This window comes from Phaseolus vulgaris, chromosome 2 (assembly GCF_051622355.1).
Source record: "Phaseolus vulgaris cultivar YP4 chromosome 2, ASM5162235v1, whole genome shotgun sequence".
In the NCBI taxonomy this organism is placed as follows: Eukaryota; Viridiplantae; Streptophyta; class Magnoliopsida; order Fabales; family Fabaceae; genus Phaseolus; species Phaseolus vulgaris.
In genome coordinates, this window is record NC_143499.1 from 993,326 (window position 1) to 1,021,244 (window position 27,919).

At 31.0% G+C, this 27,919-nt stretch overlaps 2 protein-coding genes across 2 annotated transcripts; one reads left to right on the forward strand and one right to left on the reverse strand.

Moving 5' to 3' along the window:
- The first annotated feature begins 222 nt into the window (after nucleotides 1-222).
- Nucleotides 223-5,348, forward strand: LOC137810000 (Peptidase M20/M25/M40 family protein). Its single transcript, XM_068611098.1, has 10 exons — nucleotides 223-675; nucleotides 760-1,004; nucleotides 1,160-1,268; nucleotides 3,744-3,882; nucleotides 3,956-4,013; nucleotides 4,097-4,114; nucleotides 4,293-4,415; nucleotides 4,596-4,749; nucleotides 4,832-4,865; nucleotides 4,952-5,348. The coding sequence occupies exons 1-10, from the start codon at nucleotides 352-354 to the stop codon at nucleotides 5,053-5,055; spliced, it is 1,308 nt and encodes a 435-aa protein (XP_068467199.1). The 5' UTR covers nucleotides 223-351; the 3' UTR covers nucleotides 5,056-5,348.
- A 1,806-nt stretch (nucleotides 5,349-7,154) lies between these two features.
- On the reverse strand, nucleotides 7,155-13,089 carry LOC137810001 (uncharacterized). The gene is made up of 9 exons (XM_068611099.2): nucleotides 12,470-13,089; nucleotides 9,319-9,470; nucleotides 9,131-9,226; nucleotides 8,973-9,035; nucleotides 8,379-8,447; nucleotides 8,161-8,263; nucleotides 8,000-8,071; nucleotides 7,558-7,646; nucleotides 7,155-7,442 (listed from the first exon to the last, which is right to left on the reverse strand). The coding sequence occupies exons 1-9, from the start codon at nucleotides 12,897-12,899 to the stop codon at nucleotides 7,296-7,298; spliced, it is 1,221 nt and encodes a 406-aa protein (XP_068467200.2). The 5' UTR covers nucleotides 12,900-13,089; the 3' UTR covers nucleotides 7,155-7,295.
- Nucleotides 13,090-27,919: the final 14,830 nt, after the last annotated feature.

The following is a 27,919-nucleotide window of genomic DNA, read 5'->3' on the forward strand; positions in this document are numbered from 1 at the left end:
GGGTGTTTTCAAAGTACAACCAGCATAAAAAAGGAAACATTATCAATTTGTTATTTTGAAAACCCGTTTTTCAAAATAATTTCATGTTAGTTAGTAGTTAATTTTTCATCCAAAAACTTGTTGAGTTTTAAAATTTGTTTCCCTGTAGATATTCATTCCACTGGCCCATTAAGCAGAATCTGGGTGCCTGATTTAAGATGGGCCGTCGAAGCCCAAGAAAGAAGTGTGAATTGAAACTAAACCAGGAGGAGAATCTTGTGACGTAACTAACAGGTAGGAATTGGATTAGAGTGTAAGAAGAAGAGGAAAAGTGAAAGAGGAAGAACAGAAGAGAAAGGTTCTGGAAGTTCCATGGCGGAGTTGTTAGCAACCTTAGGGGATCTGGAGAGGGACTCATTCGTGCCTCTTCTCTCCAAGCTGATTGGGGAATCGAAGTACGTGCAGAACAATCCGCCGGAGCTCATTCCCGAAGAGGACAGAGTGGTGAAGCACGTGTTGGACGTTCTATTACCCTTCAGCACTACCACCGGCGGCGGTCCCTTGCTCGTCAACCACGTCACCTACTCGCCCGGCCGGGGGAACCTCATCGTCGAGTACCCCGGCACCGTTCCCGGCAAAATCCTCTCCTTCGTCGGTTGCCACATGGATGTCGTCACCGCCAATCCCAACGATTGGGTATTTATTCATTCTTTCTTATTTTTCTGCCATTTACCATCTCACATTATCACCGCTACACACAACCATATCGATGTAATGCAGGATTTTGATCCGTTTTCACTGAGCATTGATGGAGATAAACTTGGGGGTCGTGGAACTACTGATTGTTTGGGCCACGTGGCACTTGTCGCGGAACTCATGAAAAAGCTCGGGCAAACCAAGCCGAATTTGAAATCAACTGTTGTTGCTGTTTTTATAGCCAATGAAGAGAATTCTTCAATTACTGGTATTGGTGTGGATGGGCTTGTCAAAGATGGTCTCCTCAATAAGCTGAAGGATGGTCCTCTGTAAGTCTTTAGTATCTCGTTAATGCATGTCTATATTAAAATTAAAGAAATGCATCAGTAACTGTGAATTGATCTCTTTAAAAAAACGTTATTAGCGATTTCAGTTCCAGTTTTAATATTTCTGCTAGTTTTAATCTTGTGCAGTTTCTGCTTAGGTACTGGATTGACACGGCAGATAAACAACCATGCGTAGGGACTGGTGGTATGATACCTTGGAAACTTCAGGTCACGGGGAAGGTCTTTCATAGTGGATTAGCTCATAAAGTATGCTCTTGCATTATTGTCTACAATCATGTTCTTATTTTTTGAGCAATTATGTTTTCTGTTTGATAAAGTCTTGACATAGGATTGACACAAAGTTCTCTGTGCTGATTATCCAAGAGGCTACGACAATGTGACTGATCCAAGCATAATTGCTAGTTGAACTTTACATTTGTTTATGATTGCGTCCGTGCATTTTTTTGGGTAATGGATGAAGTATGTTCCTCTCAACCCCCTGCCCCAAAATTGGTTTACAATGAAATATCTGTAAACATTTGAAATTAAAAGAAGAATGTCTTGTGAATATGGCTATTTACCACTGGAATCTGTGAAAAAAAATGCTCTGCTTTAGTTCAGAAGGCAAGCAAATATCAAATATAGTAAGTGTTTTCCTCTACAACGGCATGTAAAATGTTGAGCAATCATAGCAAACTTGAAGCTAATAAAATATTTGGGAAGGGTTTGATACTTGGACATAGTAGATAGTGTTTGGTTGTGCGGAAATGCTACAACTCAAATTAAGCTTCACATTTATGCTTACTAATAGTTTTCACTTGATTAACTAGAAGGATCTATGACCTGTCTCTTAGAGCTGAGAACTATGGGAGTACCTTGCCAATACAAATTTGTTTTTACGTCTATTTTAATATTAAATTGAGTCATAACCATTATAAGGCCGACCATGCATCAGATATGTTGCAGTAGCTGTTTTGATCTGGTAGCAATAGAAGATATTTACCAATTCTAGGCAGGGATAGAAGCTAACAACTAATAATCTATTCTATTACCTCATGTCTATTTATTATGCATAAGAGTAATAATATATATTGGTTGTTAAGGAATGAATTCTAGTTAAGCTTATGTGCAAATTTTAACATTATTAAAATTTAGAATGCAGGGAAAGTAATGGGATAAATAAGTGGGGATTTTAAATTTTAATTCTATCCTTTATTCGCCATCAGGTTAAGTTATGTAGACCTTTGATGGTTTGAGTGTTATGGGTAGCCATGTATCTGCCATCTAGGCTAGTCTTAAGACATGTAGCTTATTTGGGCTATATGAACTGCATTATAGGAACAAAAGTATTGGTTGGTTTGTAATTGGTGTCAGGACATCCTGGCTAGTTTGTGGCGTCATTGTTTTGGATTTAAAGGGTTGGGCAGTTAGCATCTTAGAGAGTTATAACAAAGGTTTGATGAAAACTGTACTGGGGTTTTATTTGCAGATATTTAGGCTATGCTTATTTGAGCACAAAATAAGCAGAAAGATGGTTAAGTAGTGTGGTAAAAAATTAGCTATAGTACTTCATACTTGGCATAACAAAATTGTGGGACCATTGGAAGCAGATTGCAACTCTACGTCACTCTAACCCAACAATATTGGTACATACTACCTATTTTCTACGAGTAAAAATTAAATATTTCTGTTGTACTACAGTTTCATCCCTGGTTATACACCTTTGCTTTCACTTCCTACCATATTATTGACAAAATTAATTAAGGAGCATAAAATAGTTTAGGCTGCATCCTGTGCTTGATTGTGTGTGTATCAGGTTACAACTGCTGGGTATTCATTCCTTCAAATATAAAGAAAATGCCAATTCTATATTTGTAAGCTTAATTAAGTTTCAAGTCCTTCATAAATTTGGGCATTTTCAGTTCAACCCTATTAAATTTTTGGTCTTATTAAGTACTCCAAATTTTTATATTTTCAATTGAGTTCCTGTCATTTTATTTTTCCGTTAACTAAGTGACATGAATGTTATCTTGTTTCCACGTGTTCAGAAATGTGAGATTTTGTGGTTAATATAAATGATATTGCGGTTAATGTAAAACAACAAGTGACTTTTACTGTTTTCATTGAAAACATATTAGATCACAAGGGATTGTCGTCATCACCTACATTAATGATGGCAACGGCGACGGTCCATTGGTCGTTGTAGGTGATGACATGGAAGTCATAGAGAGTATGATGACCTCATTATCCAAAACGTTTTTAGTTAAAGCAATAAAAATCACTTGTCATTTTACATTAACGACCATATCATTTTATATTAACTACAAAACCTCACAATTCTTAACATTTTGCTTATTAAGTAAGATGATAGGTCAAGATATCAGTCACTGTCACCCAGTTAACGGAAAAATTAAACGGCAGAGACTTAATTGGAAAATATAGAAATTGAGTACTCAGTACAACACAAAAATTTAATAGAGACTTATTGAAAATACCCAAATTTTTTAGGGATTTAAAACTTAATTAATTATATTTGTATTTTCTTTTGCCATATCCATGCTGCCTGAACTGGACCAAGTATCCAAATTCCAGACAGATAATTGTCTTAATGTTGTTTGCAAAAACATATCCTTAACTTTATATAGAGATTATGAATAATGTTGTGAGGCACTAGTCGCTTTCAAGGCATATTTGCTGTAAGTATCACAGTTGAAAACTTATTTCCCATTTGGTTACTTGTAGGCTATAAATGCATTGGAGCTAGGCATGGATGCTCTAAAGGAAATCCAGTTCCGATTTTACCGAGACTTCCCACCTCATCCTCAGGAAGAGGTTTATGGGTTTGCAACTCCTTCAACCATGAAACCAACCCAATGGAGTTGTAAGTTGTCTGGCTTTTGTTTTTATGAAGAACAAAATCTACAGATTTCATAATTATTACATCCTTACTGCAGATCCAGGAGGGGGGATCAACCAAATTCCAGGGGAATGTACTATTTCAGGAGATGTCAGGTTAATTCTCCTTCTTAGAATTACCATGGGTATTTATTAAGAATGGCATGACATTTCAGATATCTCTCGTTTGTTTGTTGCAGGTTGACTCCATTCTACAAGTAAGCTACATCTTACAGTACGGTCAAATTTTTAGTTTTATGAATGAGTTCAGTTTTTGTTCTTTATTTATTTTACTAGCTTACTGTATTTGCAAATTATATATTTATAGGATGACAGTTTCAGTTTTACTTATTTTATGTAAATAATATCATATCCAATGCGTAATGCTTCGGTCAGTGTAAAGGATGTAATGAAGAAGCTGGAAGAATACGTGGACGATATTAATGAGAATATTCAGAAGCTAGAAAGTAGAGGTCCAGTTTCAAAATATGTCCTACCCGATGAAAACATAAAAGGAAGGTGAGACCTGTCTATCCTCCCTGAACTAGCAAATTCTGGTTTAGCGTTCAACTCCAAATTGTCAGTCTTTTTTATTTTAGAATCTTTAATCACTTATATCTTCTTTGATCTCTTGATTCGGTCGTTTTCTTTAATAAAAATTATCTATTACTGATTTGGCTTCCCTTCTCTTCTTTACAGCCTTACTTTAACTTTTAACGAGGTGCTGTCTGGAGTTGCTTGTGATCTTAATTCTAGAGGTTTCCATGTTTTATGCAAAGCAACTGAAGAAGTAGTTGGCCACGTAAAGCCTTACTCGATTACTGGGAGTTTGCCTCTCATTCGGGAACTACAGGTGAAAAAAAAAAACTCTAATTGGTTCATGAAAGGCGTTTGTATTACTCTCATTCTATACTTAAGCCCCCTCTGTGTCACAGGATGAAGGTTTTGATGTTCAAACTTCTGGCTACGGTATGACATGCTTAAGAACAATTTTATGCACATTGAATTTGAAAGTGATTAAAGTACCTTATTGTTATTCACGTTATGTCGTCCAGGCCTAATGGCTACATACCATGCTCAGAACGAGTACTGCCTTTTCACGGATATGTCCCAAGGATATCGGGTCTTTTCGAGAATCATCTCTCAACTGGAAGATTGAGAACAGCAGAGGAACTAATAAAACTGGTGCCCCATGGAGGGCTGTGAAGGTGTTTCTGACTTCTCTTCTGCATGATAGGGGAAACTAGTTCATTCCCCATATACTTCTCCTGCCAAAGTACCTTTTTTTTCATGAAAATTTAGCGTTCCTTGCACTTACAATGGCAGCAAGTAGCCACAAGGTACACAAATGGTTTGGGTAAATTACTAAAATTCCTTATCATTATCTAGCCTAAGTGGTTTTTTTAAACATCAAACATATGCCAAGTAATTGTCATACTTTTTATTGTGAAATTAGTATTTTAGTTTGTAGAATACATATAAAAGAAATATTTATTTTATATATTTAACATTTATAATAAATAAATATTTTTAAACTTACAAATACTATAATTAAAACTCATAATTGCTTGTTAACATTTATATTATACTTTAAATTTATAATAAATAATTTACATTATGAGCAGTATTTTAAGATTTGGACCAGACTAGTTGATTCAATCAAAAATTGGATCTAGGACCGATCATACTTTCAGATTGAAAATGTTATTAACTGGTATTATTACATATGCCACGCACGAGACTTTTTTAGAAGTAGAATATTTTTACTATGATGAACATAGTTTGTTTGTAAAAAAAAATCCATAACATTATGAATCATATTTGTATTTGAATAATAAATAATAAATTAAAAAAACCATGAACTTGATAACTTATTCGTTTGGGTTGGGGTGTTTCTTCCTGCATCTCTATATATTCTTCTTTCACCTCCTCTTTCACCTCCGTAAATTTTGATATTTTAAAAAATATTTCTTCTGTAATATTCTGGATTACGTAATTCGGAAGTTTTCTTTCAAAGTTGTAATTAACTTTCGGATTACAAAATCTCAAGAAGTTTTTTTTATATGCATGATTAGATGGGAGTGATACAAGAAGAATAAAAAGGTATTTCATTTGGGGGTGGCAGAAAAACTTATGCAGGTGCAGGAAGAAAAAAGAATCCTAATGGACGAAAGCCCAAAAGAATATGAATTTACCAATTTGCCCTAATAAAACATGCTACAACCGTTCAGTGTTTCTCTATACTTGGTTGATGCTGCTTTCTCTTTAGGTATCGCTCGAGTCTCTTCCTTCTCATCATTTCTCTCTCGGCTATGCACACTTCACTTATCGCAAATTCTCAAACTCAATCTCTGCATTTATTTCTCCCCAAGTTCTCTTTTTTTAGGTGTCGTTTATGGATTGAAACTTGGACCCCATGCCCTTGAATTGCAAAAGCATTATTACCACTGAATTAATTCTTTCAATTAAGTGTATGCCAAATTTTATTTAAATATTGATTCAGTTTAATCATTAATATATTATTCAATCAATGACCCATTCATTTGAAACCTATATTGGGTCAACAACTCATCCAATTCTCTTGTCTGTTTTTAGGCAACTTCTTCCTGCACCTCTACAAATTCTTCCTGCACCCTCTCATTTTCGAAAAGACTGTTTTGCCCCCTTTAAAAATTGACTTCCGGATTGTTCTTTCTGAAATATTTCCATAACGTCTTTTCCAGAACATGTTTTATGAATTCCAGATTTATAAATCTGGAAATAAAATAAAAATGTGTTTCAGAAAAGATGTTATTTTTCTCTTCCAAATTTTCTATTATGAAAATATCTTTTGCTTATGGAACTACTATTCCAAAAACATCTAAAACTGTAAAAGGTAATTTTGATATTTTAAAAACATCTAAAACTGTAAAAGGTAATTTTGATATTTTTTGAAGAATGTAGGGATGCAGGAAGAAAAGAGGTGCAGGAGGAAACACCCTTGTTTTTACTTACCAATAGTTTCGTTAAAAAAATCTTTGTTTTGGCAATAAAAAGAAGTTGTTAATTTTATTTCAGTACTGTCTTTTCTTTTCAACTGGTCCAAATACTTTTCCATTTCTTTTCATTGTTACCTTTCTTTTTCTTCTTGTAGAATGGACCTCCTCATTTATTATTATTGCTCTTTACGTTCTGTTCAGCGTTTAGTAATTAGAAAATTTGTTTAGCAGTTGCATTTTAAGGGTATTTTACTAGGGGCAAAAAAGGTTACAACTCTTATTTCGAAAATTCTGTAATCAAAACCTGCATATTCTGTATGTACGAGACAAGAACTACAATGAGTATAAATATATATTCTCTTTATACAACAACTCTAATATACACTTCTTTTTAACCAAAATCAGGCATAATATTCAAAATCTAGTTGGTGTTTTTTTCTTCTAATTTTAACTGTTGGATTCTTTGACGTAGTCTACGCCTGTGGTCATGTATCTTCCAAAGCCCATGTCCCAATATCACAGTGGAGTATATGCCATGTGTGATAATGGGAGCAAGAATGTTATCAGTCTGTCAAATTGACATTCCAAACACAAAAAGAAAAAACAAATTAATTTTTGCCTTTGAAATCCAAGACAACAACCAAATAATTTTGAAATAAATAAAATTTTAAGTTAAAGAATACCTTGATCCACTCCAAACCAAGGTAGAGGGCTAGTAGTCCTTCCAGAAGTGGGGAATAGATTTTTTTCATTTGCCGTTTCTCATACCAGGCTGCATGCAAACCAAAATTAGAGTGATTGAGAACAAGACATCATAGGTTGAAGATGAACTTTTTTTAGTCAAATAATAAATGTTGTTTAAAGAAACTTTCTTGATCAAATGTACCATCATTACTAACAGTAAATTAACAAGTCAAATTTACTCCAAATCTTCTGCTTAGATAAGATGAAAAATTATGTTCATGTAAACAACAACAGGCGCCTCAAATGTAAGTACTTGCAACTTTTATTTTAAGAATATAAATCAGCTGAAGAAAGAACTATAATTCAGTCGTCTAGAATGATAACAGAGAAGGAAAATGTGAACTGATTCTAAACTTCTGCTACAGGAGAAAAGAACTGAACCTTCAAACAGCTTTTTCAAATCTTGACGACCAGAGCGAGATTGTGTAACAGGTGCAACAACATAAGTAGGATCTGAAAGAAAAAGGAAAAAAGGATAACCATTAGGAGAGGCCATTTATAATGAGACTGAGAACATGGTAGGGAAAGTGTTAAAAGGTCACCTTTAGGAGAGGCAGCCATGTAATAGAGAGATCCAGTAAGAACTGCTGTAAGAACAGCTGCAAATGCCTGAGCAAATGGAACAAATGGAGGCAGCACACCAGTCTACATTATACCATACAATCATAAGTTAGCCATTGGAATGAAACTTTGATCTTCGAATACTTGTGGTTGCACCTCATAACATAAGAAAAGACAATTTAAAAATTGGTACACATACCAATGATGCCATTCCTTGAGCATCTGATATAAGATTACTGCCTCTTAAAAATATATCAGCCAATGCCCCCTGTAGAATTGCAATAATAAATCATCAGAGGCACATATACAGTGTCCTATGCATAAAACAAGATTACAAAGCCTGCAAAAAAAAAGTTCTTTCATTTTCACAATGAAGAAATTTTCATCGTACAGCTCTAGTTATTCGTCCACTGGCAAGTTTGAACTAAACGAAATATATACAGGATAGGTGTGACTTTTTCATCAATCTCTACAGAAAAGCAAGGTTTTTCTCTATTCCGAATAATCATTAAGAGGAAAAACACTTGGTGACCTCAGAAATGAATTTAGTGACGGGAGATTTCATAGAGCTCAAAACTGTTTACAGGGCCTTATACTATAGAGTTCAAATATAGAATCCAGCTACACTTGGAGAAATGTGCAACATATATGTTCTTCTGAATATATTTGTTCATTATACATACACCCAAAAGACATTTCATTATTCCCAATTATAAGCTTATCCAAACAATAATTTTCAGACATCTCTTGGCATATATAATCAAAACCAGAGGCAGAAGCTCCTAACACAAACCTGAACAGCAGCCCTGTAGAAGAGCTCCTCTCCAACTGAACTCGCAGCAACCATCAGTATAAACTGTATAGTATAGTACAGTCAATTAGATTCTTCTTCGTCATAGCACTAGATTTCAAACAATTCAGTATGTCAAAGCAAACAAGTTTTATCATTACCTGCCAAGGGGACATCCCATAGAAAAAGCTCCACAATTCTTCATCCTCTACATCTCTGATGGCACGGGCATGGGGTGAAAGCTTCACAACTTCATCCTGTTAATTAACATGTCAACTCGTTAATTTGAAGCTTTACACGAGAAGAAAGTTTCTTTTGACAAAGGCTCAATTCATGTGAACAAACTTACATCGAGTATAAACAAAAGGGCCATAATTGGAGGAGCTGCGTATCCAAGCCCTTCCAAAATGGCATCTAATGATAGATGGAAACCCCCCAGAGAGTCAATTCCTGTAATCGAACAAATAAAACTCCCCGCAACAGCCATGGCACCATAAATCCCTGGAACAAGGAAACTCATCACAATCAACCCATTGTTGATTTTGGCTTAATCCCAAGTCCCACATCGGTGGGTTCATTGTTTGGGAAGGAGGTTTGAGGGTTATAAATTAAACTCTTCTCCTTCACTGTTATATATCCCAATTTGTAATATCTTCTCTCATAGTAATAAAAGTGAGCTGTTTTTGCTGTGCTCGGAGATTAGGCTAAACAGGCCGAACTCCGTTAACAATTTTAGGGTGTGTTCTTTCCTCTTTATCTCTTTTATTATTCCGCTTTATTTATTCAATATTATTTGTCGGGTAGCTCTGTTAGGGTTTTGTTTTAGTGGGAAAATTACCCGTTTTTCCCAACAAGTGGTATCAGAGCCGAAGGTTCGCCTTGGGTTGTTTGAAATTATTTGTAATATTGAATATTATATTGTGAGTCTGTAATGGCAAATTCGGATCAAGAAGGGAAGGCTCTGCAAGATGCAAATGTTGCAGAAAGCAAAAGTGATGTGTTGATTGTCTCGCTTTCAGCATCATTGCATCCAGATGAGTGGATATTGGATTCAGGTTGTACCTATCATATGTGTCCCATTCGGGAATGGTTCTTTGATTTTCAAGAACTCGATGGCGGGGTTGTTTACATGGGTAATGATAATCCATGTAAGACAGTCGGGATAGGTTCAATCAAGTTGCGGAATCACGATGGATCCACCAGAATTTTGCGGGATGTACGGTACGTGCCAAAGTTGAAGAAGAATCTCATCTCATTGGGGGCTTTAGAATCTAAAGGCCTAGTTGTGACGATGCGAGATGGAATTCTTAAAGCAACTTCAGGAGCACTGGTGATGTTGAAAGGCGTGAGGAAGAACAATTTGTATTACTACCAAGGTAGTACAGTGGTGGGGACAGTAGCGGCAACAACTTCTAGCACTAAGAAGGATGCTGAGGCAACGAAGTTGTGGCATATGAGGTTGGGACATGCTGGAGAGAAATCCTTGCAAATTCTTACCAAGCAAGGATTGTTGAAAGGTACGAAGGCTTGCAAACTTGAATTTTGTGAGCATTGTGTTCTGGGAAAACAACGAAGAGTGAAGTTTGGCACTGCAATTCACAATACCAAGGGTATTCTGGATTATGTGCATTCAGATGTGTGGGGACCTGCCAAGACTCCGTCAATCGGAGGTAGGCATTATTTTGTCACTTTTGTTGATGATTTTTCCAGAAGAGTTTGGGTGTTTACTATGAAGAACAAAAATGATGTGCTTGGAATTTTCCTTAAGTGGAAAGCTCAAGTTGAAAACCAGACAGGAAGGAAGATTAAGGTTCTCCGAACAGATAATGGAGGAGAATACAAGAGTGATCCGTTCCTGAAGGTATGCCAAGATTGTGGCATAGTTCGGCACTTCACTGTTAGAAAAACACCACAACAGAATGGGGTTTCGGAGCGTATGAACAAGACACTTGTGGAGAAAGTTCGTTGTATGTTGTCTAATGCTGAGTTAGGCAGAGAGTTTTGGGCTGAGGCTGTGACATACGCTCAACATCTCGTCAATCGTTTGCCATCATCTGCTATAGATGGCAAAACCCCGTTAGAGGTATGGTCTGGAAAACCTGCAACTGATTATGATTCTTTGCATGTTTTTGGTTCTATTGCATATTATCATGTGATTGAATCAAAGTTGGATCCACGGGCAAAGAAGGCTCTTTTCATGGGCTTTAGTCCTGGAGTGAAGGGATACCGTTTGTGGTGTCTAGAGGCAAAGAAGACGATTATCAGCAGGGATGTTACCTTTGATGAATCTGCCATGTTAAAGAAGGTAAATCCAGAAGGAGCTGATAGTACTCCACAACAGGTGGAGTGTGTTCGGAAGCAGGTGGAGTTTGAGCCGACAGTGGTGATCCCAACACGAAATACCACAAGTGACTCTCCTATGGCAGAAGAAGAGTCAGATGAGGAAGAGGTTCCTACCCAAGAATCTCAACAACAATCAGCGCCAATTGCAGTTAGAAGACAAAGACGAGATATTCAGAAGCCTGCTCGTTTCATGGATATGGTTGCCTATGCACTTCCAGTTGTTGATGACATTCCATCCACTTACCCAAAAGCCATTCTGAGTTCAGAAAGTGGTAATTGGGCGGGTGCGATGGAAGAGGAGATGCAGTCTTTGAAGAAGAACAAGACGTGGAAGTTGGCACAATTACCAAAAGGTAAGAAGGCAATTGGGTGCAAATGGGTATTTGCAAAGAAAGAAGAATTTTCTAATAAAGAAGATGTTTGCTACAAGGCAAGGTGGTTACAAGGGCCAAGTTTGAATATTGTTTAGACTTGGTTAATATTTTGCACATTTGAAGTTGGCGCCCGGAGGCGCAAATTTGAAGCACTGTAAAGTTTGTTTTTTGTTATGTTGTGAGAAGATTTGTTTTAGGTGGGACTTGAAATTAAGCCAAGGTGGAGATTTGTTGATTTTGGCTTAATCCCAAGTCCCACATCGGTGGGTTCATTGTTTGGGAAGGAGGTTTGAGGGTTATAAATTAAACTCTTCTCCTTCACTGTTATATATCCCAATTTGTAATATCTTCTCTCATAGTAATAAAAGTGAGCTGTTTTTGCTGTGCTCGGAGATTAGGCTAAACAGGCCGAACTCCGTTAACAATTTTAGGGTGTGTTCTTTCCTCTTTATCTCTTTTATTATTCCGCTTTATTTATTCAATATTATTTGTCGGGTAGCTCTGTTAGGGTTTTGTTTTAGTGGGAAAATTACCCGTTTTTCCCAACACCCATGCTAGAAAATGTAAAGTTCAATATAATCTAATTTCCATTTTCCCGAGTGGAAAATTCATTAATTTGATTTACAGAGAATCTTTCAACGCTTTTACTTCATGTGCTACACAACAAAGCAACACTCTACTTCAGTTTAAAGAAAGTAAAAGGGATGCAGAAAAGTTCAGAAGTTTGGTATTCATTAGATTTGAAAACTTGGCGTGATGTCATCATAACTGAACTGAACTCACCGATGCCATAACTGAGTCTGACGACAGCACCAATCTTTTCCCAAACGGGAAAGTCAGCGTCGTTGAAAGTGCTGCGATTGAATGTGGTAACCTCCATGGCAGGTGTAGTGAACCCAGTTCGAGCCTCTCCCTCATCGATTGCATCGCCGCTTCTCTCCGCCGAAGCCTTGGCACAACGCACCGAAAGCTTAGGCGCGTCGAAACACGTGTTGTTCTTCTTCTTCCTGGACTGAAATTCACATAGCTTGGAGCAGTGAGCAAGTGCTGCAGGAAGCGATGAAGTTGAGCTTGAAGGGGAAGGAGTGAGTCTCAGAGACAGCTCCATCATCAACAACGAAAAGGGTTGGTTCAGATGGACGAAAGAGAAGCAAAAGTTTGAGCTTTGTTGTTGTTCATTGATTGCCACCGAGGTTGGAACATACAATAACATATGACAGCATCCCTTGTATTGCTATACCAATGGCCGTGTCTGTATCTATCTGTGGGTGTGGTTTGTATGAGTCGTGAGAAAGAGAGAAGTTTATTTGAAGGTGGAGTGGTCAACTTGGACAGGATTGATGAGAATATCCCAACACCCAACCAAACCCTGCCATCTGGAGATAACGTTGGCAACTCTCCAGTTACGTGAAATTCCATGATTTTTTTATGGTTTTCGATTTGTCTCAGAGCCACCAACTAATTTTTATTTTTTTTTCCATTTCCGTGGCGCTTGGTTAAAACCTTACCAGCTTTATAATCTGTCTTCTTACGTGAAGCTTTCTCCCAACTTAATTTACCTTATTGCACGGTTCACCTAATTCATCAGTAATGGAGATTAGTGATAGCATGCACCCTTCATTAACGAACACGCAGTATACTGAAATCAACTAATTAATACTATTAGGTGTGATAAAAAAAATTCTCTTTTGAATATTTGATACACATTTATTCTTGAAATTATTTAGTAAACTTGTATAAGTAGGGGCTACACGATTTCACGACACCTCGATACCCATTATCATGTATAAAATGTATTAAGGTAACAAGATAACACAGATTAAATGTATGAAAAATTAAATAATACACTTTTTAATCTTGATATACGTGTTAATATGGACCAAAGAGTAAAATATTCATTAATGTCATATAAATATGCAAACAATAAAAAAAAATACATCATTATTATTGCATTTATTATGTCGGTATATCGACTCAACATTAAAATGATTCATCAAAATTATATAAATACACACAATAATCAAAGCAAAGATATATCATTATTATGGTATTTATTATGTCTGTATACTTATTATTTACACTACACGGAAATTATGAAATAAAAACCAATTTTTAGAGACCAAAATAATTAGTTGCAATAGTAACTAAATTAGAGAAAATTAGTTTCTATTATTGTTAAATAGTTTCTAAATTAGTATCTAATTAGTAACCAAGGTTTTAACTACCAATCATTTAGTTTCTAAATTTGGTAGCAAAAACATTGGTTGTTAATTAGATACCAATTAAGAAACTATTTAACAATAATATAAACTAATTTAGAAATCAGTTTTTTTTAGTTTTTAAAATGATTTCTAATTTAGTTATTATTGCAACTAATTATTGTGGTATCTAAAAATTGGTTTATAATTTTTTTGTAGTAGTGTTACTTCAACGTAAAAAAAAAAGTACACATACATTTTTTATGAATTTTTTTTTCAAGAACCAAAGTTCAAACACTAGAAAAAAAACCAAAGAAAGAAACATTCAACTGAAAAGTGAAAGATCAATTACTCATAGGTGTAAACACTAGTCTCTCAACTCTTCACACAAGAACAAGATGTCGACTTTGGTGGAATGAGACATTTTCTTTTTATTGAAATAGCTGCATTATTGGAAATTTTTAACAGCAACTGTGAAGTCATTCGTACATAAATGGTTGGTTTTTAATGATATATTAGTAGTTGAACATAATATTAATTATAGATAAATTTGATTCTGTGGTCACCAAATAAGTCTCTACAAATATATCCTGAATCAATCATCCATGTTGTCTTTTTCTTAATTGGGCTTACTACCACAAAAACCATAAGAGTTAACATGGATTTCAACTTCAACGTGGCAATGTCCAAGTTAGGTTTTAGATTTTCATGTTGTCAAAGGATTTTTTATTTGTTTGTAAAATATATTATAAGTAATTTTCATCTCTGTAAATAAAATATAAGATAGCCTCTTTTCTAAAATACAAGGTCCACATCTTCTAAATAAAAATAAAACTACAACGTTAATTGGCTTTCGGAGAGAAAATAAAGAGAAGTGTAAGTAAAATAGATAATATGACAATAGGTGGAAAAAAACAAAAAGACATTGTAAATGTTAATGAGATATTTATGATGTTGAAATGTTCATATATATCCAATATTATTTTATACACATAATTTATATTTTTCAAAAAAAATAAATAAATAATTTTTAATACCAATAAAAATAAAATAGTAATTAAGTTGGTTAATTAAATTAATTTCGTTATAAATTGAGGTTTTATTCTAAAAATATACATAAACTTGAGTTATTTATATAGGGATTATCTATACCTATGTATTTATACCTATATATAAAGAGAATTATCTATTTTAATTGTTTTTTATTGTACACAAATTTATTCTTATTTTATTCTTATATCAATATTTTATTTTATTAATTTATTTTGGTTATTTCACCATTTTATAATTACTTAAATGTAAAACTAAAAAAAAGAGTTAGTATTAAATTTGAAAGAGTTTGAGAGACAATCATTTTACATATAGAAGGATCATATGTAGACCAAAGATCATATGTAGACCAAATATCATATGTAGAATAAATTTTACACCATCTAGTTATTTATAGTATGGAAACGATTGTTAGCTCTTTCCAAAGATTGTTAGTTTTTTTTTCAAAGTTCATTGTTATTTTGATTCCAGACGGATGCTTACTGTAACTATTTTCAATGGGTTGATGAAGTGAAACATAAAATTGAACAAATTCTACATACAAAATGATCCATTTCCATACTACAAGTAACTGGATGGTCTAAAGTTTAGATCATAGACAAAAACCAACTTCGTGTTAAAATACATTGAAAAAAAACACATTTAAACCTTTCTTTTTAAGTATTTTTCGATTATGATTACCTTAATAATAATTCTTCCTTTTCAATATCACTTCCAACTCACAATTCAATTACTTTATATAAAAGAACAAAACTAATCAACTCATGTGTCTCTAAATTTTGTTTGATTGATCGAGCAATAAAATTTATTATATTTTTTTAATTGAATTCCTATTATTTAATTTTTCTGTTAATTGAGTAATATGGTTATTATATTGCCTCGTCACTTTGCTTATTTTCAGTTAAGAAATATGAGGTTTTGTAGTTAATGTAAACTAATATTAACTTAATTTAAGATGAATGGCAAGTGACTTTTAGGTAACTGAAAGATTAAATAAAAAAAATTCAATTGAAAAATATAAAATTTTAAATACTTAATAGAAAAAAAAATTATAATAGAGACTGAAAATATATAAATTTATGAAAACCTTAAAAATTAAATAAATCTAAAATAAATTAACATTTTTATTGTGAATTATTTAAAAAGGGCAAGAGATCATTAGACACCAATAAATAAAAGAAAATATATTTGTAAATCCTTTAATTACATTATTAATTATCTTACTGTCTATAAAAAAGAAGAAAAAAAATAGTTATCTCATGTCTCCTTTTTTTTTCATCCTTTAAGCAAACAAATGGTATGTTACCATGCCAATATGAGGTGTGGTTTGCATTGTCTACACAAGAAAGATAAAAAATAGTAAAATGTATAATAATAAATGTTGTAGTTATAAAACATTATATAGATAACTTTAAAACAAGATTAACTATTGTTGGAGAATATTTCTTAAACCAACAGTGGGGCAAAAGGTTATTTAAAATATTCGTAATAATTACTTTTAGATCTCAATATGTGATGGTTGATAGCATTGCTAATAATTATTTATATTGATGCAAATATAAATAAAATTACTTAATTTTTCATCAAGTATATTTAATTTTTTATTTCATAAAATAAAAAGAGTATATTTTAAATTATCCTTACTCGTGTTTATTAAATATGTATCTGGATTTAAGCATAACACTGTATTAGAAAATGAGATACTAGTGATGAAATTAGTGGAATTTTACTTTATAAGAGTATTTTTTTTAATAATAATATTAAATAAGATTGAAGTGGTTAGAATTTGCTTATATTGAAGTTCACTTAGCATAATTATTTTATTTTCTTATATTTGAGTTCAATTATAAATATAAATCACACATCAAAACCAATAATAAATATACTACATTTTGAAATCATTTTTACAAAATAATTTCTCTACTGAAAAAAAAAAATAGTTTTAACAGGAGTTTATTTTTACATTATTCAAGGTTAAAACATTGATTTAAGTTATTTATTCATGGTTGCAGTTTCTCCCATTAAATCATTTAGGGTTTTTCTAAATCTCAAGAAAAGTCTCTCAGTTAAATATCATAGGTTTAAGAACCTCCGTAAAATACCATAAGTTTCAAAACCTCCATAAAATACCACACGTTTTTAAACTCCAGTTAAATACCATGGGTTTAAGAACCTCGCTAAAATAGCATGAGTTTTGAAATTTCCATAATGACTTACCGTTTGAAATTACCTTCAACCCCATTTTCCACCATCTCTAACAATCCTCCTGACTTCTCTCTTCTACCGTAGACACACTGCTATCCGGTACAGGCTCAATGACCGTCGACGAAAGTCCTAATAAAGAATCACAATTTAGCCACACTTATGTCTATTATATTTAAGGAAAAGAAACATTAAATAAGACACTATCTTCTTCTTACACTAATATTGTTTCTTTCATCACCTTACTGTCCCATGGGTCACAAGCCACGGTCACCTAACTCGACAACAACTTGTGTTTATCACTACTTTATATATCATAAATAATTGTATTCTCTATCATATGTGGACTTCAAAGTCACGTGTGTTATTGGCTAAAGATTGCAAGAACATATTATGAGGAGAAATTAGCTTCAAAGTCACCGGAGGAAACCGTCGATGACATTAAAAGAGGGGACAAACTCAAAGGGGGATCGCCGGAAGCATTCACACTACATTACAGTGTAAATCTAAATAAGGAAATTAAAGTAAACTATCACTGGAGCAACGGGACAGTGTAGCACTAATTTCGCAAAAGCCAAAACGACAAATAGAAAGAGGGTAACGGTCGACTTCATCATTTGTGAAACAGACCTAGCGGTTGCCGTTGCCGATAAGACTGTTTCTTCCTGCACCTCCATATCTTCTTCTGGCACCTCCATACACAACATGAAAATACATTTTTATCCTTCTTGTGCCACCCCCATAGAATAACTTCCGGATTATGTAATCTGGAAATGCATTTGAAAAAAAACTTCCGGATTACATAATCCAGAAGTTAAAAAAGACTTCCGGATTACATAATCCGGAAGTTAAAAAAGACTTCTGGATTATGTAATCCAGAAAGTAATCATGCATCTGAAAAAAGACTTCCAGATTATATAATCCGAAAGCTAATTACAAATTTGAAAAATGACTTCCAGATTATGTAATCCGGAATATTACAGAGGAGCATTTTTGGAAATATGAAAATCTATGGAGGTGAGAGAAGAAGGTATGGAGGTGCATGAAGAAGCAGCCTGCCGATAATTGGACTAGTAACGTGGCCCAAATTATTCAACAAAATTTGGACAAAATATGGGGTACATGCCCATCATCACCCGGATGCGAAGGGAGTTTCTTCCTGTACACCTACATTTTTCTCCTGCACCCCTACATTATATACCAATATTATCCTTTCACAGTTTTGTGTGATTCTGGAATAGAGGTTTAAAAAGTGTTTTCAGAATAGGGATTCCCAAAAAGTGTGTTTCTGGAATAGAAAATCCAGAAAACAAAAAATCATTCTAAAATATCTTTTCTAAAACACATTTTTTTATTTCTGAATTGGTAAATCTAGAATTAATAAAATGTGTTCTGAAAAATATGTTCCAAAAGTCATTTTCAAAAGGAGTAAAACAGTCTTCTTGGAAAATAATGGAGTTCAGGAAGACATTTGTTATGATGGAGAAAGAAACAGTCGAATATGAATGAGCTAACCAGAGTCCCACAAACAAACTCCGTTGTTTCTTCCTGTACTTCCATTGCTTCTTTTGTCATCCTAAATTCTTAAAATATTAAAAATACTTTTTATTTTATTTACGTTTTCATTTCAGAATGAATGATTTGGAAAAGCTCTGAATGATAAAATTCAGAAGATATCTGGGAGGTACTTCCATATCCTATAATCCAAAATAAGTTTATTTTAAAAACTAAATTTCAGAAGGTATTTACATATTACAAAATTTAGAAAATATATCTTAATTCTAAAATACCTTTCGGATTCTATAATTAGAAATATATTTTTTTTAAAGAGAAAAAATATTTAAGGTTTTATAATCCAGAATCTAGGAGGTGTAAATAATAAAAAAATACCTTTTAAATTATAAAATCAGAAACTATTTTTTAAGGATGAAGTAGTCTTTTGCTGACCTATGGGGTGTCAGGATAAGTTATGGAGGTGTAGAAAGAAACAAACACAAATAGGTACGGCAAGCGGGGTGGGTCATGGCCCATTGAGAAAAACACAAGACGGTTCCAACCTGCTGGCCTGTCTACTCGCATAACCCTCTGTCCATGCAGGCCAAGTGTAGTGCGGGGCAAGCTGGCCCGCATAATCTGCGTAACTTAAAATCTGTAAATTTCTTTCTGCACCCACATATTTTCTTCACGCAGTCTCATTTTAAAAAATTCTGAAATTATTCATTTGAAATTTTACAATCTAGAATGCAAATTTGTGTTTTGGAGTGTGTAATATGAAATATTGTATAATCCAAAACACAAATTTTAACTTTCAAATTCTATAATCCCAAAAACTTATAAATTTCATATTCTAAAATTTTTACTTATATCTTATTACGCATTTGTCAAACCATTCAACCTAATTCATCTAAATAAATAAAAAATTAAATTTATTCATAATTTATATTTAATTTTATTTAATTAATTTTAATATATATATATATATATATATATATAACATCCCTTGCCACAAACCGAACACCTAAAGATCCGGTATGGTTCGCAAGCCAGAAATACGATAGCAACGACAAGACTGGAAGTATAAAATCCGCTAGCATAACAACAATTGAGCAAATAAGAAAACCTCTGCCAAGAGAATCAACAACTGATAGATTCAAACCGATCAAGTAGTTGAGACAGAGCACAAAACTATAAACTGCAACCAAATGATACTTTTGAAGAAGACCATGCTGAAACAATAAATCTTCAGTAAAATATAAATCTTTACTTTTTTCCGCATGATTTTTTAGTTTTATTAAGTTTTTTTTTTCTGTAACTAACAAGTTTGGTTTTATATTGTTTATGGACATGTGTGTATTTTTTGCAGCTATATATGTTATGAACAACTAGTGAGTTACATGATGAATAATGATTTCTCTGTAAAAGGACTTTGGATGGGATTGAGATTTTAATTTTTTCATCTAACCTCTTGCCTAAGAAAGTATTTTTACTCATTAATAATTTAACTACATTAACATTCTATGTTTACACTTGTCTCTTATCATTATAACTATTATTTTTACAATTTAGTTTATATTAATAATTATTTCTTAATTTCTTCTTTTATATACTAATTTGTACTTTGCTGGTTGGAATGCCATGTTTTTTTTTTGGGTGTTTTCAAAGTACAAAAGGTGGATAACACGACAAACAAATCAATGATAAATTATTTCAAGAAATTGACATGCGTGTAATATATTTATGGATTGGTTTTGACCAATAAAGTTGAATTTCTTTCCCATCACTTAAATATCGAGTGTTAGCATAATACTTAAAAATATGAAGGATCAAAATTTGCTATTATGTTGTTTATGTATTGATTGTTTGTGACATTTAACTCTAATTCCACCACTTACTACTACTTGTCTTTATTTGTTTGCAAAACACAATTGATATTGTTTATCTAAGGTATGACACGGTAAAAAAGTTATTGTGAAGTTTATTTAAAAGTTTACACTAAATTTATTATGTAATTATAAAGGCATTGAGTAAACTTGGAGTTATAGTAATGGTGAAAGTGAAAGTAACGTTTTGAATTTTTAAAATTTTTTCTTTACAAGTTTTTAAATATTAATAATAAATTAATATAATAGAGTTTACATTTCATGACTAATCAGGGATTAATATCAATTTATAGATTAAAAAGAACTGTGGGGTAGTAAAAAACTTCTTAATTCGCATATTATGTGTAATTGACTATTTCCAAACGTTATATATAAATTTAATGGAAAGCTTTTGGACTAAAAATTATCTTATTTAGAAATAATCTTATCATATAAATTAAAGTGATTCATCATGTGTAATGTGATGTTTTTAGTGAGATTCATGAGTTCATAGAAAGACCGTTGAATTGACCATTGTTAGTAAATAAGAGTAAAAGAACATTTCTTAAGATTTTAATTTGAGAGTTATGCTGGTTGGACTTAGTAATATCATGCTTAAACATTTTAAGCAATTTATATTGATTCTGTTACCATATCCTAATAAGAACTCACAAAATCTCTTTAAATTTTACTTTTTAGGATTTAGGGTTTAGAATTGAAATTTTTATTTAAAAAAAAATCATAATGTCATTTAAGCATTACTCAAATTTTTATTATTAAATTGAACAACTTTTTTAAATAGAATTATTTTGTGATTAAAGTTGGTTAAGATGTCAAAATCTTGCAAAACAAACATTAACATTTTTTATTACATAGTGTTCTAAATAAAAGGGGTAACTCCCAACTAGAGCTAGAGCATAATTTTTATTAGAAAGAGTGATTTTCAGTCGAGTTGTCTGTCCTTTTTTATTGGTCTTCCTTCTTTCTTATAACGAGTCCTTCCTTGTTCTTCTTTATATCTAGTTTCTTCTCTGGCTTTATTTCCTCATAACTTCCCGTAATCTCTCCTCCGCTAATTTAGCGTCTTCCTTTCTATCAGGATCTGAATGGCATTTTCATTCATTTCCCAAATCAGAATCAAAACCGTTTCCAATCTTCCTACAATACCTTTAAAGGCAAGTTTATTAAAGTTCTAAAAGGCACTCAAGATTCCACACTCTTAGAAGTATTTCCGTTATATTGGTTGTCTCGTCCCCGATGTCAATCTTCCCGCTCCCCGAAGGATCTAGAAAATAATGAATTGAATGACTACCAAAAACTTGATGAACTAGGCACTATCTTTCAAACCTTTGTTCTCCTCAAGCTCGAATCGCAACCTACTTATATTAAATTCCACATTGGTACCTACGTCCTCCATTGAACTTTTCTTTTATCATTCATGATTTGACTAACTTTGTCTTTTATCCAGAAAACACCATGTCGTTGAGCAGAGTTGAAATGGATCGTCGCACAAAGAACAATTTTTTTTTAATTATAGCCATTGATCCTATTTCTATCCATAAATGTTGGGTTAAACATTAATAGCAACCACACCCACTTTCGATCGTTAATGAATGACTTTGTAGATGTAGCCATCAAATTAAGTTTGGTGACTATTTTTATATGTATTATTAATATATATTTTAAATGATATTTTGACCTGTTTATGAACACTTTTCAAACATGTTTATAAATACTCAAAATTCAATCAAGCTAAACCAGAATAATCTTCAATACGTAATTTAGGAAAAAATTGTATACAAATTAAAAGTAAATCATATTACACAACGGAATAAGTTCATAATTTAACTTTTGAATAGTCTCATGCATTTATTATATTTGATGGACTACTAGAGTTTGGTTTGTAGTATAGTGAGCACTTGTGAAACTATTAAACATTTTGCTCAATACACCAAGTACATAGACATTCCCTTTTTTATTTCCACCTCCAACAACATCGATGTATATTTTATTGTCATAAATGGAGACAACATGAGAGTTTTTCGAAGATGAGTCTTCAAACATCTACTGTTGTTGGGCTTCTTTTCAGTGTTACGCTTATATTTCTCCAAAAAATGAAGTCAAATTAATTATCGTGACGAAAATATATAGTAAAAATTAAATTATAACTTAAAAATGTAAACACACGACAAGGTCGTTTAAAAATGTAAACACACCGCAAAGTTCGAGTCTTTTCATTGACTTTCATTGACCCATTGTCCAATATTTAATTTCTTTGTTTTCTTTACAATATTCCAAATAATTGATTGTTGTTCAATATCCTTAATTATACTAAATGAAATTTTAATTATAAAATTTACCTAAAATTTCCTAATATTTAGATATTGTCTCGTTAACATAAACTAAAACATTTTTATGATATAACTATTAATTATATTAGTTAGTTAGATAATAAGGATAGACCTCTCCACAAATTATGTAAAAGTGAAAAAAAATTACAATTTTTTAAATTGAAAAATCACTGCCAAGATTTAAACCATTACACTTTTCTAAATTGAAAAATCACTGCCGAGATTTAAACCTTTTGCATTTTTATAAAATAGTTCATAAATGTGTTTTTACAAGTTATAACGGCTCATTCATAACTTAAATGTGTTAGTGCTTCTTTTTACAGTACTTATTTTCACTTTAGCAAAAATAAAAGTGTTTAATAAAAGAAATTATTTAAGTAATTTTCAACATTTTTTACTTGCTATGAGTAGTGTTTGAACTTGTAGTACATCATATTCTCTCTCATTCCAATATTTCATATTTAAATAATTTCCTTATTTATCCTGTAATAATACATTATTTATTATAATTATTTAATAATTTTATATCATCTTTTAGGTTTTTAATAAAATAAATCATCTTAAAAAATTAGTTATTAACTCAAACTTAAACATATAGTTACCTAAAAGTATATTTTTATATATAAAACTTGTATAAACATGCTAAAAGTATATTTTTATATATAAAACTTGTATAAACATGTTATTACAAAGTGAACTTTAAGCCTAACTCAACCCCATAAAACCGGCTTATAGGGTTGAGGTTTGCACCCACTTATATACAATAAAAAACTCTAATCTCTAGTCAATGTGGGATCTCCAACACATGTTCTTATATAATTTAAAATTTATTAATTAATTTAATATATAACATACTAAATAATTAAAATTTCATCATAAGTTGATTATTTCTCTTTTTAATAAAATAACCTCGTTTTCTCAATGTCTGTGGGAATGACAATAGCGGCAAGGCATCCAAAATTTGAAAAATATGCATAGAGACGTACATACCATTTGTCATTCCTCACATGTTCTCACCAGCTTTTTACAATTTCATATATTATATATATCATCTGTTTCATCCAATTTTCTAATAAATAATTTTTTACAGATTTTTTAAATAATATTAATTTTAATTTATTCAAAAATACTATATTTATTAAAAAATACTCATAAAAAATTATTCAAAATATCAACATCATGAAAAAATAATAGACATTTTACAATATTGTTAATATTAATATTTACATTGTGTGTACTTGTATAAACTACATAGTACCTGAAATTAATTGTAATGTGTCGGTTATTTGATTACTTTATTACTTCTATTTCAAGTCTTTTTTTTGTAATGTTGGTGTTCGAGATTGATTAAAAAAAATATTCTGACAATCAAATAAGTATTTGGTATATAGAGTGTATATTAAAAATTGATTAAAAATGTAATTACATATCTCTTGAATATTTATTTATAATATTTAGTCATTGATCATTAGAGTCAAATTTTTTCTTTTTTTTATCGGCAAAAAATTAAATAAATTAAAGAGATACTTTAGGGATATCCCAATCCATATAAAAAAAAATGCTTTTAAACTTAGAACAAAACACAAGTATCCTAAAACCCTTCCAACTAATTTAAGCTTTACATAGTAATTCCCTTAAACCACAAATAGAAGACCAAAAATTTACTTTAATGATCTCAAATTTATCGTATATCAATATTAATTTTACTTTAATGACATGACTCGTCTAATGTGGTTGGTAAATGTATTGTTAAAAGAAATTTGGAAGCTGAGAAATGATCTCTACCCTCGTAAGTGAGTTGGAGAGAAAGGGTGATATTTTGTGGGTAAGGATGAGTAGTTCTGATCACTAACCATGCCGATGACAGAGTTGCGTGATAATGTTGTGGGTAAGGATGACTAGAACCATGCCCATGACGATGACAGAGTTGCGTGATTTGTAGTGAATGGTTGGTGAGAAATCTATAACTTCCTTGGGAAATTGGAGACATGCATGGAGGGGTGGGTTGATTAGGATTTCGAAGTGAAAATCCTTGGCAAATTTTGTTTCTATATTTTCTTTCTCTTCCACTTCCACTGTATGAAAATAAAAAATAGAATAAAAAAATAAAAATAGAACATTAACAATTAAACCATTACCATTAGAATTTATATAACCTATTGATACATCATAACAAAATAAACATAATAGTATTAATTCAATAAGAAATACCTTTAAATGGGTAAGAATAACAAAATAAAACTAAAATTTTGTAATTTACATTATTTTTTATGTTTCTATTTTCTTTTTTTTTTTAATTTTTTTTCTCACACTTCTCTTAATATTTTGTGTATTGTGCCTTTTTTTTTGTCTAAAGTTAAAGTAACTGTCTATCATGTCTATCAAATCAGTTTCAAATTTAATATTTTTTTAATTTTAAATTTAAATAATTATAAAATAATGAAATAATCAAAATGAAATATTAATATAAAAATAAAATAAGAAAACATTAGTATAAAAAAAGAGTTAAAATGAAGAATCCAAGATTATTTCAAATACAATACCAGTAGTATTTTGTATCAATTCATAATTGTTGAACTTTAAATTTATTACATTGAAGGTTTGGTACATCATTTTAATTGGTAAACGAAATTTTGACAAAATTATTTTATCTAAGATAAGTTCTTAATAGTTGTTAATTACCATAATATTGAATATTGAAGTAGTGTGTTAACTTAACCAAACTCTTTCACTTCATTATCCACTGTATTTTGAAAATGAAGTTTTGTCCTTTAAATGATTTTTTTTACAAACAAAAGTATCATCTTTGTGCTATTATCATGTGTCTACCTCAACTCATTTTTACAATGATGCTCATATATTGTTCTCATCTGATACACTATGCACTACCATAAGGAAATGTGTGAACCAAATTTTGTACTTATTTAACCAAAATCATGAACCATGTAAACCAATAATTTTAATAAATATCAAGTTTTGTACTTAAGTCGTTCCTTTTTCTTTAGCACACATAAAGGATAACCTATATGTATTAGACAAGTTAATTAAGTATCTAGTTGAAAAGTTGAAATGGACTGAATCATGATAAATTAAATTTTACCAACTTTGTTGATAGTAAAACACTATAAAAGATTTTGTAAACATAACTCGTTTAAACATAAAATAATGAGATGACATATTTATTTAATTTATGAATATTTTTTTTATATTATTATATGATGATAATATAATTGTTAATGATGGTTGTTGTATAAAAACGGTTCATATGGTTGAGGTTTGCACCCACTTATATTCAATGAAAGGCTCTAATATCTAGTCGATGTGGATCTCCAACAGTTGTTTTAACTATTAAAGTATATTTTTTAAATGGATGTTTTAATTATTTAAATACTTATTTGAATGAGTGTGTAATACCTTTATATCGGATTGTTTTTATATGTGTTTATATATTATATATATATATATATTTTTTTTTTATGATTTTGAGATATTTATTTCATTTCTAAATTTTTATGTCTTTCGAATTGTTTTTAAAATTATCAAAAACAATTTAATCGATTTAAAAATAATATATTCAATTAAATGATAAAATAAATTAGTGTTTGTGAATAAAATTTATAAAATATATTAAATTAAAAAATTGTTACTCATTGATAATAGTTACAGTTATTTTAATTATCTATAGGCGTTAATAAGGTAAATATTAGTATATGTGTTAATAAGGTAATTATAGGTATAATGGTATTCAACCAGCTAATACATGATAGTTAGTAATTTTTATTTGAAATTTTTTAGAATTAAGGAATTAAATTAAAATTATGAGTAAAAACACGTTAACAATTGAAATTTTATTTCTATTTTAATTTTATAGATTTATGATTTTTTTTTATTTAATTTTATAGAATTAAGTTATTTTTTAAAGATGCTAAATTTTTAAAAATTTATACTTTGTTGTACAATTTATTATGATTTATTTTTAGGAAGACTAATTTTATTTGTTCAAAAAATTTATGATGCAATTTTATTTGAATTACACTTTAAATCGGTAATCTTATTTCTAATATTTAAAAATAAATAAATAGTATTATTTAAAATTTAATATATATATATATATATATATATATATATATATATATAAAGTACCCATAAGTTTAAAATAATTCATAAATATTTTTTATGCATATACTTAACAAGTAACAGAACAATTTTTTTTTATAGGATGTAATAGACTTCACTTCAACTTGTTGTCATCCTAACATTGAGATGTTCAAAATTAAAATATTTAGACTAACAGATAATTAATTATCATGAGTAATTAATCAACTATGGTGAATGAATAATTTATTATTTAGACATTTTTCGAATAGCATGTGCCCTAGATAATCTATTATTTAAAGGATTGTAAAATCTTTGTTTGTCTTTTCAACTATATAATAATAGCTAATATAAGATACACTTCTTTGGCTACAATGTTTAGTTGTGTGATCAATTTCAAACTCGTCACCGCATGTTCCAAATCACTTAATGTGTTGTTTTAATTTAGTTTAAATTTACTTATTCACTTCTTGCTTGCCGTCAAACAACTTTAATTAATGTGAAAAACATTGTAAAGGTGATTTATTTTATAAATGAGACGATTGTATTATAAAGATTTTGATTTTTTAATTTTTTTAAAATAAACCACAATAATTTTATGATCAAAATATAATATTTTGAATGTAACAGTAATTTATTAAATATAACATTTAATACACGTATAAATATCTTCTCTCTATTTTCGGTCTTCTACTTGTTCTTCTAATAATTTTTATCGTATTAACTAATATTGGTAATACGATCTAAATGGAGAGACAAATAAAAAGATACAAAGTAAATAGAAATAATTTTAATCTGATGACATCAAAATAAATTTACTCAAAGAGACACCAAAAAAAATGTAGTCCTGTAATACATTTTAGTGTTGAATTTTTTAAACACGTCCTTACTATTTAGATCTAACATTTTTTTCCCGTAGCTGTGAAATTATTCTTTTCCTTTACACGAGTTGCGTTGGAACCTTATAAAGATGGCGAA

Bases quoted from the DNA above. Each gene is read 5' to 3' on its own strand.
- LOC137810000 (XM_068611098.1), top strand. From the start codon at position 352: ATGGCGGAGTTGTTAGCAACCTTAGGGGATCTGGAGAGGGACTCATTC. The intron at 1,269-3,743 runs GTATGCTCTTGC...GGTTACTTGTAG, and splicing joins ATAGTGGATTAGCTCATAAA to GCTATAAATGCATTGGAGCT. The intron at 4,750-4,831 runs GTGAAAAAAAAA...TCTGTGTCACAG, and splicing joins CTCTCATTCGGGAACTACAG to GATGAAGGTTTTGATGTTCA.
- LOC137810001 (XM_068611099.2), bottom strand. From the start codon at position 12,899: ATGTTATTGTATGTTCCAACCTCGGTGGCAATCAATGAACAACAACAA. The intron at 9,036-9,130 runs GTAATGATAAAA...TATACTATACAG, and splicing joins ATGGGATGTCCCCTTGGCAG to TTTATACTGATGGTTGCTGC. The intron at 8,264-8,378 runs GTATGTGTACCA...GGTATAATGTAG, and splicing joins CTCAAGGAATGGCATCATTG to ACTGGTGTGCTGCCTCCATT.